The sequence below is a fragment of the Euprymna scolopes genome, chromosome 22 (assembly GCF_053919585.1).
Source record: "Euprymna scolopes isolate OS-2025 chromosome 22, ASM5391958v1, whole genome shotgun sequence".
Classification (NCBI taxonomy): Eukaryota; Metazoa; Mollusca; class Cephalopoda; order Sepiida; family Sepiolidae; genus Euprymna; species Euprymna scolopes.
The window spans coordinates 30,127,952-30,141,794 of NC_136503.1; the positions used below are offsets into that span (position 1 = coordinate 30,127,952).

General features: G+C 32.3%; 1 protein-coding gene across 1 annotated transcript in view; it reads left to right on the forward strand.

The window, feature by feature from the left end:
* The window catches only part of LOC145243935 (uncharacterized), a 324,060-nt gene that overhangs the window by 270,695 nt on the left and 39,522 nt on the right, over nt 1–13,843 (forward strand). Inside the window, exon 7 of the mRNA XM_080107062.1 lies at nt 9,630–11,157. Coding sequence (XP_079963188.1) covers nt 9,630–11,157 — 1,528 coding nt within the window. The remainder of the gene's footprint in view (nt 1–9,629; nt 11,158–13,843) is intronic.

Sequence of the window (13,843 nt, forward strand, 5' to 3'; positions counted from 1 at the left end):
CAATATGAATTTGCATTTATTAAGTTCAGAATGGGAATCTGCGTATCCAGCACGGGGTTCAGAACGCAAATCGGCATGTTGTATACAGAGCTTGGAATCTAAGCCTTCCCTATTACCACACATATTTTCCGCATCCTTTTATTGAGTCATATTCTTTTGACTAATGTATGCTTCATTTAATGTATTATGAAGAAAGAAAGAAAAAAACAACCAACAGTTTATTGTATGTTGATTGAATTGGAAACCGTTTGAGAAATACGGCCAGAAAACAAAATGGCCGATATGATATCATGCGTTATATAAACAAATAGTTTTGTAAAGAGTGAATTGCAAATGATTAAAAAGCTATAAGTCTCTGGAACGAGAATCATTTAGATCAATCATTGACCGCCGTAAAGATCTAAACCCGATCAGCCGGTTTTCTTTCTTTCTTTTTTCTTTTTTTTTTTTTTTTTCAATGGTTGATGTGAACATCTGAAATTATCGAAAGTTATTTTCAGGATGATGAACAAAAAGCGCGCATAATTTTCTTCCTCCATAGTGTATAACTTTATAGATCTTTTATTTGTGTGTGTGTGTTGGGGTTTTTTTTTTTTTTTTGCTCATGCTGGGTGTTTATGTGTTTCATTGACGTCGTACACAAAAAGAGGAGTCAACGAGTGCATACCATTATTCTTACTGGACACTTCCTCCTACTTTCACCAGGTGTGCGGAGTGGAGGTGCGATGTGGATACGTTAACGCACACACATGCATCAAACGCACACACTGCATGGTTATATTCATACATTTATTGAGTACTCCTAAGTTACACACACAAATATAACTTCGGCGTGGGTTTACAAGAGAGAAAACTTATGTTATCTTATTAATACAGTTCAGTTGATACAGATCTGAAAGAGAAACGTATTCAGTTTCTTAGAGGTATGTCTACATTTATTTTGATCAACCTGTATTTATTTGCTAGGGCTGTGACAACAGCCTATTCTTTTCATTGTTTTGACTCTCGAGTATATATCCGACACAGTTAGACTCGGTTAATCAACCGAGAACCACATCACGCTATATAAAAACATAAAATATTAACTGATATATACTCGAGAGTCAAAACAACGAAAAGAATATTCTGTTGTCACAGCCCTATTTATTACATATGGTTACGAGTTCAATGATATATTGAAATTTGAAACAAAAATGTTATTAATATACAGAAGAGGAGAGGCGTGTAACACTAAGTGGAAATCATTTCTTCTATCAGAGTGCTTCACTCATAGAGGAGCATGTGTGTGTGTGTGTGTATATATATATATATATATATATATATATATATATATATATATATACACACACCGAAATCAAAACGTGGATTCCATGAACAAAGCTTCTTTCTTAGAACTGCACGCCTGTGGAACTCTGTTCCGTCTGCCTGCTTCCCACCTGACTACAACTTGGATGTGTTCAAGTCCAACGTTAACAAATTCCTAATGAACCGCCCCCTTAAGTAAACACTTCATCAAATCTCCACACTAACGTACTGTACTTGCAATAACCCTTATCCCTGAGTGGCTTCCGGGCCTTGATAAGTGGTGACTACCATGTAAAAAAAAAAAATTACATGAACATAATAAAATTCAGAATATTATAAATAAGATATGTGTTTGTGTGTGTGTGTGTGTACCTTTTATTAAACCTTCCAAAATGACAGGAATATAGATTTAATGTGAATTAAGTGTTTATTCCTGTGAGTTTGACATGTTTAATAAAGTTACATATGCTCTGAAAGTGTAAAGCCATTTTCATTGAGCTTAATAAATCGTTGCAATTTTAAGATAGCCTTATTGAATATACACATTATAAATGTGCATTTGTTTTAAGGAAACGCACACATTATATAATGTAATATTTCTATAATAACTATTTTATCTATTTATTCACATTCATATATATGTTGTCTTAAGTCTTATCGGTATGACTAGATAAACCTTGGGTTTCAACACCGTTCTAAAGTCACTTTTGACTTCCATCCAACATTTTTGTGTGCCCCCCCCCCCCCAGCCACTAATATATAACTTTACGAAATGGAAAGGAAATATGCTTATTTAAGATTCTGTACAGTGTTCGTACTTCTTAGTAAGGAAAGTGAAAGATGCAATATTGTTTTAATTCTGAAGTTTTGTTTCTATTTTTCTACAGAATGATTTTCCTTTGAAGGAAGCAATTAGATATTTTTATATTAAATATTTTATTTAGTTTTCAATGTTGATATGTTTTTTTTTTATAAGATTTATCAGTGTGGCTAGACAAGGCAGTTTTCTCTTCTTTTTTTTCTTTTTTTTTTTTTTTACTTAATAATTTTATCAACATTGCGAGCTAATTTCTACAACCTTCAACGCACAAAAAAAAACTTAAATAACAATAATATAGCAAAAAATAGAACTGCTGAAAATGACCACGATGATCAAAAGTGTTCGTTATAGACAAAAAAATAATAAATAAAAATAACTCTCTGGTCCATATTCCACAAATTAACACCAGAAACACGGAAATTAGCTCAGGGAATTTAAACAACAATTAAGAAAATAATGAAAAGAGAAAATTCCATAAGTGTTTTATTAAACACACACACACACATTATATATATATATATATATATATATATATAGTAAGTTACCTAGCTCTACCTACGTATTGAGCACTGTTGAAGTAAATATTTAAAGTTTACGCATAAATGTATACTTTCGTATATTAATTTATGTGATTAAATAGTTATATATATGAGGAATAAAAGGATAAAAATTCGATATGATTCAAAAATGGAGGAGGAAAACCTAAATTCTTGACGTTTTGCCTGTTTTACGAGGGCTTTTTCAAAGCCCTCGTAAAACAGGCAAAAATGAAATCGCTAAAAATGGTAATGAATCATTCTTAGCTGTTTAACTCTTGAAAAAGCCCCCATAAGATGGGCAAAACGTGAAGCATTTAGTTTTTTTTTTCCTTATATATATATATATATATATATATATATATATATATATATACACACACACAAGTAAAGCCTCACTGAACAGTTGCATACGTTCTCTTTTTTTCTTTTCTTCCCTGAGGAAGAGATACTACTCTTGAAAATTAGGGGCATCAACACCTTCCATCTCACACAACACATTATTTTGGTAAATAAACGTAATATAGTTGGAAATTATTGAAAATTCCTTCTAATATTGTCATTATTCTTTTATATATTAACTCGTGTCCACTGTGTTTTCCACGAACCGCATTGATATAGCCTTCAAACATAACTCCTTTCATACTACATACAATGCTTCAAACAAATAACAACATCCTTTCCACATATATATCTTAGAAATAAAAATGACAATGTGAAACATAACCAACTAACTTTTCTATTTTTCTCTCCTTAATCTTTACATTCAATTTCTCTTTTATCCTCCCTTTCACCAATTTGGGTTCATTGGGGAGTATAAAGTTACTCCTTAGTTAACACTACTATCGGGTCTACTCTCCCCTACAGTGGTAGTACCTGGCATCTATGCGTTAAATAGAAACTATCGTTTACAAACGATTTGTTTACGAAATATACGCCTTAAAAAAACAAGTAAATGTAAAAACCAATTGGATACAAAACGATCTAAGAATAAAATCACCCCGCGTCAAACGTGCTGTAAAATTCACTAACCAACCTTTCTTTTTTTTTCTTTTCTTTTTCTCCTTTTCTTTTTCTCTTTTTTTCTCCTTTTCTTTTTCTCTTTTTTTTCTCCTTTTCTTTTTCTCTTCTTTTTTTCTCCTTTTCTTTTTCTCTTCTTTTTTTCTCCTTTTCTTTTTCTCTTCTTTTTTTCTCCTTTTCTTTTTCTCCTTTTCTTTTTCTCTTCTTTTTTTCTCCTTTTCTTTTTCTCTTTTTTCTCCTTTTCTTTTTCTCTTCTTTTTTCTCCTTTTCTTTTTCTCTTCTTTTTTCTCCTTTTCTTTTTCTCTTCTTTTTTCTCCTTTTCTTTTTTTCCCTTTTCTTTCTTTCTCCTTTTCTCTTTTCTCCTTTTCTTTCTCTTTTAGTCTGTCTTTCTCTTTTTCTCTCATTTTCTCTTTTTTCTTTTCTCTTCCTATTCTCTTTTCCTCTCTTTTTTCTTTCTTTCTCATCCTTTTCTCTTTTTTTTTCTTACTTAAAACTTACATGCACTTAAAAATCTAAAATCATTTATTCCAGTCATAGCAGGTAAAGATGAACCATCAAAAAAATTCCCAGTATTGATACGAACTTACAATCAATATAATGGAAATAATATTCATAACAATGAACATTTCAGAGATTGTTTATTAAAACAAATAATAGCCACACTTGTTTTTATTATCACACTGTGTATTATATCCAGAAAAATTCATGTAGAATTCATATCACAGTATATTAATTTCTATCTACACAAGAAATGTATTTAACAAAGGCTCCAACTCAAATAGTTTGTGATTTGAAATTATAATATAAATAGGGATGTGACAAATTTTAACGAAATTGGATTCTCCTGATAAGTTTATTTTTATATTGAAACTATTTTAATGATATAAAAATGGGCATTAAAGCTCTTTGAAGCATCATTACAAATTTTTGAAAAATAATAAAATAAAAACTTTCAATAAACAGACAAAACTGTTTGGGGGATACGTTAAGATGCAAAAATTTATTAAAAGAAGGAAAAAGTTCATTTTTTTTTAACTTTCCTTTTTTAAAGTTGAAACATTTCTTATAAATTTTGGAATATATTAGATCCCTCATCAGAAAACGAAAGAGTTCTTTTGTTTGTTGTTGTTTTTTTTTTTTGTTTTTTTTTGTTGTTGTTTTTTGTTTTGTTTTTTTCTTGCAAGTAAAATCCGTTTTCTTGTGATGTTACGTTCAAGGTGTGTTATTGTTTTTAAACGCATAAGCTATAGTGAACCTCTTCTGTGTGAGATTTTTTAGTGTATGTTCACTTTCAAGGTATAAAAATTTGTATTAAAGCTCTTGGAAGCATCATTAAAAAAAAAATTTTAACTTTAAATAAATAGACAAAACTATTTTTTAAACATGTTAAGACGCATAAATTTTATTAAAAGAAAGGAGAAAAATCTTTTTTCTTTTTTTTTTTTTAACCTTTCCTTTTTGCATCTTAGCATGTTCCAAAAGCAGTTTTGTCTGTTTATTCAAAGTTTTTGTTTTTTTACTATTTTAATACTTTGCTTTTGTTGTTTGAATGAAACGAGTGATAGATGGAAGTGTCTTCTATGTTTTGTATCCATTTTACCATGAAAGTAATGTTATATATTTTTGTAATTATATTTTCCATTAAATTTGTATTATTATTATTATTATTACATTATGTCTCTAGAATATTTTTTAACCATATTACAACATGACAGTAAATTTTAGTTTCTTAATCATTGTGCATAAAGATTCTTAATCCAATAAGATTATTTGAAGATTTTATCCAATAGTTACCAAAAAATGTCCTGTAATTTGTTTTTACCATTATTTTTAGGAAACAAGTATTTTAATGGTATATTCTCTGACGAACTACAAGCCCTTGTACACTCTCAATGTAAATACCCCTGACAAGCAAATCTCACCCTTACACAGCGGAGATCCTCAGATGCCAGAAAGCCTTCTACTCTAATAGTTTCTTTCTTAGAACTGCTAGACTTTGGAACTCCCTCTCGGGTTCCTGCTTACCCGACTGTACTGACATGCAGAAGTTCTAGTGTAATGTAATCAGACATCTTGCTGCTCAACTCCCTACATAGTATCCATACAATTATGTCCCAGATAGTAGCCTCCTACATCAAAGTGGCACTGTGCCTTGTTTAGGGTGAAAAGACAATTAAAAAAATAAATAAAAAATAAACGTATTCAGCAAACCTATACAAGATTGATTTTTACTTGAAGAACTTAAAAGTCTGTATAACAGTTTAGCTGAAGAGCTGGGGATGGTAGAAATCAGAATCGAGATTGTCTGTTTAAGAATTATTAAGACGGTTGCTTGATAAATGTGTGCGGGGAGAGTTAAGAGCAGGCGTGGCTAATCCTTCACATTCCAAGATCATATGTGGCATACAATTTTATATGGATATGCTTTACTTGGCATTGCTCCCAGGTCCATTCTGACTCTGAATTACTAAAGGAAAGTTTTATTTTTATAAATTACTAAAGGAAAGTTTTATTTTTATAAATTACTAAAGGAAAGTTTTATTTTTATAAATTACTAAAGTAAAGTTTTATTTCTATAAATTACTAAAGTAAAGTTTTATTTTTATAAATTACTAAAGTAAAGTTTTATTTCTATAAATTACTAAAGTAAAGTTTTTTTTTTTTATAAATTACTAAAGTAAAGTTTTATTTTTATAAATTACTAAAGTAAAGTTTTATTTTTATAAATTACTAAAGTAAAGTTTTATTTTTATAAATTACTAAAATAAAGTTTTATTTCTATAAATTACTAAAGTAAAGTTTTATTTTTATAAATTACTAAAGGAAAGTTTTATTTTTATAAATTACTAAAGGAAAGTTTTATTTTTATAAATTACTAAAGTAAAGTTTTATTTCTATAAATTACTAAAGTAAAGTTTTATTTTTATAAATTACTAAAGTAAAGTTTTATTTTTATAAATTACTAAAGTAAAGTTTTTTTTTTATAAATTACTAAAGTAAAGTTTTATTTTTATAAATTACTAAAGTAAAGTTTTATTTTTATAAATTACTAAAGGAAAGTTTTATTTCTATAAATTACTAAAGGAAAGTTTTATTTCTATAAATTACTAAAGGAAAGTTTTATTTTTATAAATTACTAAAGGAAAGTTTTATTTTTATAAATTACTAAAGGAAAGTTTTATTTTTATAAATTACTAAAGGAAAGTTTTATTTTTATAAATTACTAAAGGAAAGTTTTATTTTTATAAATTACTAAAGGAAAGTTTTATTTTTATAAATTACTAAAGGAAAGTTTTATTTTTATAAATTACTAAAGGAAAGTTTTATTTTTACGAATTACTAGATTTATTTTTATGAATTACTAGATTTATTTTTATGAATTACTAAAGCTTTATTTTATGAATTACTTAAGTAAAGAGTAACGGCCATATTGCACAAACATTTAATTTTGATTCCAATTTAACTAATCAGAAACCATCTTTCATGTGATCAGAGCACTGGTCTCCCAAGAGTTATTTGAGGAAGTGCTCATCACTATTATTCTTCAGCCACAAGCAGACCCCCTACTGTATAATCAACCCCTGTCGCTGAGTTTGAGCACCAAACTCCTTTTCTAGGGATGCAAACAAAACCCTACCGAGCCATCGGGTGTCAACAAGAAAACTTCAATGTCCAAGATGGCTGACCTGCCTAACATGAACTGATTCACAATACCATTTCAACACACACTTGCTTACAAGAAAATTACATCAATTCGGACTGTCTTTAAACTACACCTATGTACATATTTATTAAAAACATTCTTCTAATGTGAATTCTTTTCCGTTACTTACAAACTTCCTATTATAGACTTTGCAACGTTTTCTTCTTGGTTCAGACTCCGGAAATCATTTTATTATTAGCATCTTTTCTATATTATCACATATTAATGAAGATGGTCAATAAAGTTGATATGAATGTTAGAAATGGATCATGTCCTAGGACTTTTTATCGTCGGGTCCCTAAATCAACCGAGATTAGACCATTCCTGTAATGATCAAGTCCCTTTTGATTGCAGTGTGATGTTAGTTCTGTGCTATCTTAGAAGGTCCACCCTCCCAGGCTTTGCCTTCTTTCTTTGAGAAGGGGTTAGTTTATTGCTAATTACCTGAGGTGCTCTTATCGGGGAATGTCGACGGGGCTGCCTGGGCACTTTTTGCAGGTCAGAGTACTCCTTCTCAAGGGTGCTTACTTTTTAATCCCACTTTCTGATCCTAGTGTTTAAGTTCTTGCAGAGGGATAGAAAATTAAATACCTCCATGGGTTAAATAGTATCTATCTTATGATATGCGTCTAGTGGTGAGGCATCAGTTTCAAAGCTTTCAAGAGTATACAATCACCTCTTATCATTATACTGAGTTCTGTTAATCAAAACGCCATCCCATCTTGACTTCTCGAATGCATTTTTTCTGAGTTGCAGTGCACCTGACTATAATACACAATAATTTTAAAAACAACTTTCATGTTATAAATAGTAAATGAATTTTTACTTGCAACCTTCTTTTTTTTTTTTTTTTTTGACAAGACTTATGAAAATATCTTCTTCCTTTTTGCCAATTTGAGCAATAAAGCAAGCTTAACAATGATAATAATAATAATTAAATATATAAATAGAATACAATTTTTTTTTAATTCAACCAAAAATTCATGGCAACCAAAAAAAAAAAAGAAAATGTTGACGATATCTCTCAATATATTTCACTACAGTTAATTATGAAGTGCAACCCCCCCACCACCACCACCACCATCAACCTCAAATTTCTTGACACCTCAACCCCTAACCCTACCGGAACTGTTTTTCTCTTCCTCCTTTACTCCTCCTCTTATCTTTACAGGTTGTTAATGATTTTAAGTATTAGACCAACATTGACTCATATCTATAAACACATAATTTTGTTCCTTAAAAAGAGCTGAATAATATTTTTATTATTGTCTCTTCATTTTGTACTGATCTTATTATTCACAGCCAATCATTTTGAACTTAATTGACAGCAACCTCCCACCTTTTCTCCTTGTATTTTTTGCTCTATGCATTCTCTTTCTCCCCCATCCCCTCTCTGTATTATATCCTCCAAATACCCCTCTTCTCTGTATTTTTATTTTCTGTATTCTTTCGATATCTTTTGGTGTATTTTTACTGTCTTTCCTTCCTCCTTTTCTTTCTTTTCACTATATTTTTTATTCTGTCTGTCTATCTCTCTCTCTCTCTCTCTCTCTCTCTATATATATATATATATATATATATATATATATATATATATATATGTATGAGTGTGTGTTTCTGCTTTTATCTCTCTCTTTCTCTCATATAATTTTTCTTATTTCTCCCCCCCCCCCATGTACATATTTTTACTCTCTACTCATATTGTCCATTTTTTTGGATGTCTTTGAATATTTAAACAGCCAAATGTGTTAAACCATAAATCTTGGACATTCAAATTTCATTGAACTTTTTATTACAATTTTGACTCCTTTTACAGAACAAATCACAAGAAAAGTGATCTTTGGCAATTTTTTCCTTTCTTCTTCGCTCTTTCTTTCTCTCTCTCTCTCTCTCTCTCTCTCTCTCTCTCTCTCTCACTCTCTGTCTCTCCCTTTTTTTTTTTTTTTTAATAAATAACCATCTACACCCTATAATTAAACATTATATAATCTGAAAAACATTGCACCCACTTCATTTCTTTATAAATCTTCATTTAACTGAATATTAATCCCTTGGAATATGCAAGACTATTTATATGTAGCAAAAATATCCAGTATAAAAAAGTTAAAATAGATCCTTGATATTGTACATGACATTGAGGTTTAAACCTCAAGACCTTAACCATTGTAGTCATATTTCAATTAATTTAAATAAGACAAACTAACAGAAAACTGATCCTTCCATTTTTTCTTTTCTTTTTTTTCAGAAAGCTGCCATCCCTAGTGACCTGTCAGCTTTTTCTCCGACCAAATTCTGGAGCCAAGGCCACCCACCATCTGACAGTCTATTTGCTAGTTTGCACAATGAATCCAGTGACGAACATGTCCATGATGTAGGTGGCAGCAGCCTCAGTGACCCAGGAGAAGAAACTGACAAGTGCTCGCAAATCATTTCTGACACCTCTGAAAAAATTATGCCTGGTAAGCCTGGAGGGGAGGAGTATCCTCCCCTGGGCAACTTCAGGGACAAGCTTGCTGCCTCTGATACACCTGACAACAAGTCTGACTATGTGTGCAGCATGAACACTGATAACCTTCGTTGGGAACGAACTCCCCAGCTCTACCAAGAGAGCACAACAAAGCCAGATGTTAAAAATGAGATTGTAAACAACATTGTTTCAAACTCTCCTGTGCACGCATACAAGTTTTTCCAGATCAAGAATCCGTCCAAGGTGGGGAACTCCTCTAACCAACATTTTTACCAGATGGTTACCCTGGACACTGACTGGTCTACAGACTCTACTCACGATGACAATATCCCAAAGATTATCAACGGCAGTCTCAACCAAACTACTGATTCTGGCGTCATTGCGGACATCAGTAATAACAATATTCAAACGCAAAGTAATAATTTAGAAGAGGCCTTGATAGAAACAATACAAAGCAATCAAACTTCTTGCTCACCTGTGGAACAATCTTCTGGTAAAGAACTTTCTACTGCATCTGATTCTGGAACAGAAAGGTCTCCAGACATGTCGTTGGAAACCACTGCATCAGAGAGTAGCACGTCTCAAAAATCAAAGAAGACAAGAAGAAGTCTTAAGTCTGTGCTCTCTAGCAGTTCCTCATGGTCTTGTGCAGATCAAGATGATGCCGTAGAAAGTTCGTGCGATGCGAGTGGAGAGGAGAGTTGTGACAGTGATGGTTCAGATGAGTTCTCTACTGCTACGGAAGACAGCCAGGATGATCTATTTGACAGTGTTGTACATTTGAATGAATATACTAAGAATATGGCTCAGTTGTCCCAATCTTTCTTGGCTCCTCCAACAAGGGACAACAATAACAAGAAATCTAAAGAAAGACCCTGGAGTGTCATCGAGTTGTATGAACAAAGTAACGGGTTAGACCTAAAGCCCTTCTTTATCTCTGACAGTGCTCTTGATAGACTTTGTCATCAGGACCTGACAGCAATGCCTGAATTAACGCCTAATCGAAACAGTTGCCCTCCCAACTTCACGTCGGCTACGTTTCCTCGGCTAAAAGGAAAAGATAAGATTATCCGGGCCTTTCACTCTACCACGGACGATGTACATTTGCATCCGGGTGTCAAACGTAAACTCCAAAATGACTTTTCTGCCTTAGATCTTTGTCAAATGCTTGGCACTTTAGCGCGAGGCAGACGGACAATGCAAACTTCTTACTCTGAAAGTGAAAGTGACACCAAAGAACTTACAAGGCAGCTTCAGAACACCACAGTGTGCTCGGGAATGAGTGACACAGAGTCTGACAGTGGAGGTAAGAATTAAGTTTTTTCTTTTTTTCTTAAATTGAGTTTGTATATAGTGAGTGAATCTAGCATATGGATACAATTTACTTGTCTTTTTTTTTTTTTTTACAAGCGAGTCACCACTTATCAAGGCCTAAAAACCATTCAAGGATATGGGTTAATGAATGTACAGTGGTCACCAAGAATGTAGTAATTGTTAGTGGTGGAAATTGGGTATAATTTGATTATTTAAGGGGCCGGCTTTACAAGAACTTGTTTACATTGGACTTGAAAACAACCATATTATAGTCCATCAGAAAGTAGGCCAGTGGAACAGAATTTCACAGGCAGACAGTTCTAGGAAAGAAACTTTGTTCATGGAATGTGCGTTTTGATTTAGGCATAGATAGAGAGTGGGGAAAACTGTGGATAGTGGTTGTAGCAATTGTTTTTTAGGAAAGTCTGGCAAGGAGGGACCATAGATTGAAGATCTCTTATGAAAATAATGATAGAACAGAAACAGGTTCGCAACGCCTCTTCTGTGGGAAAGTGGTTGCAAGGAAGAGAAAAGGGCATCACTGATTAGGTTTTGAAGCCAGTTTTGAACTCTGTTACAACAAGATAGGTTGCTCCAAGCAGCTCCTGCCCAGATGTGGCAATAATGCTCCATTCTACGGTATTCTTGGCACTTATACAGGTAGAAGATTCCATCGGCAGTGAGATATCTACTGGAGTGGTAGAATGATCCAGGCATTTTTCTGGTGATCTTGGCAAACGATTTGATGTATGTATTCTATTTCAGATCAGGAGTAAGTGTCAGTCACAGTTGTCTACTTTTTATTACATTTAAGTGGTAGAGATCCTTGGATACTGGAAAGTCTTCAATTCTAATAGTTTCTTCCCTCAGACTTCTCTCCTTGTTTCCTATTTCCCTAACTGTACTAACCTGCAGAAGTTTAAATGTAACATGAACAGACATCTTGCTGCTAAATCACGATCCTAAATAGTAGCCCCTTATGTTCCAAGTGAAAAAGATTATCTCAATGACAATAAAATATGGGAGAAACATTTGTTAATCCTTGTACAATTTCAGGTAACGTCAGGTCTCCATGCTAGTTTTATTATATTTAGGAATTTTTAAGATTTGTATTCATAATTTATATTTGAATTATTCATACAAACATTCTCATCTTGGTTGTTATTTTCCCAACATTTTAGCTGATGTAATCTCTTTCTTCAGATCTTTTCAAACTTGGGAATCTTTGCCGAACTCCAGAACTTATACTAAATTTTAAACTGAACTTTTTAGTTATTCTGCTGAAGTAGATTGTTTTTGTTCAGTCAGCCATGAATGGGTAGAAATTTTATTTATGTAATTATTAGTTATTATTGCATATACAGCATAATCACGTTGACACACTGGTTCTTGTCAGATCACCAAAGTTAAGCAACATTGAGCCTGGCCATTACTAGATGAGTGACCATTTGGGAATGCTAAGGCACTGTATGTGCTCTCCGCTTATCTCAGCATTCTTTCCAGTTGTCCTGATACTTATGTACTTGCAACTGAAATAAAAATAGTGCCAATTCACGGGAGGTGTGGTTGGAGATTGCACTACTCTTGCCAAATAAAGTTCCATGCGCAAATACTCTTCAGTGGGTATTGATAGTCTGTCAAGACTGAACGGAGCTGTTTAGTTATTATTGTCTGCAGCAAGAATTGACCTTCGACCTCTACAATTGATTGTTGATGTGTTTAACCATTATGCCACAGTTGAGTAAGAGTCGGAAGTTACATCAGATGGAATAATAAGAACAGTAGTTCGACTAATCTGATTAATGCAAGGTATTTTATTCTTCACAATAAGATTAGTCATGTCTTTTAGTTCTGTTATAAAAATAGTTTTAATTTTGTCACGATAATAAAACTATTGATTTGCTTTGTTTTATTTTCCTTTCAAGATATTTTTGGATATTTCCTTGTAGTCTGTTGGCTTATTGTGCTTCAATTTTTGAAATAGCATTTTTGTTATGACGTGTCTGAAATTTTTTTAGATCAGGACTATTCGTATTATTTGGATTCATCAGATTACTGTTCTAATCTTGAGTGTGATTTTCACAACGTTTCGGTCGATGTAACTTCTGACCTTCTTCAGGTGTAGCTTGTTGAATGCGGGAATTTGGATGGAGTTTTGAACTGAACCGTTTATTTACTTCATGGGGATAGCATGCTCTTGTTCTGTCAGCCATGACTGGATAGAGGTTCTAAGTAATTTGCAATTGTATTTTTTGGTCACCCACACTTGTAAAAGTGATGTTTTCCTGAAGGTTCAATTCTCAGTGTGGACAACTGAAAAATACAATTACGAATTACTTGGAACCTCTATCTAATTATGGCTGACAGAACAAGAGCATGCTGCCCCAGGGTTCCATTTGAAATTCCGTCCAAATTCCCGAGTTTGACAGAAACCTTCCCGAGTTCAACAAGATACATCTGAAGAAGGTTGGAGGTTACATCGACCAAAACGTTGTGAAATCGTATTTTGAAATAGAGTACTGCTTATAGAGACAAAGTTTTCTCACATCTTATTTTGTTTTTTAGGCATCTATTAACAATCTTTTCAAATCAACTCTTTAAAAAAAATGTTGCGCAGAACATAAACAATATTAAAATACAGATTGAATTCTGTTTAATTTTTCATCTGATTGTTTAAA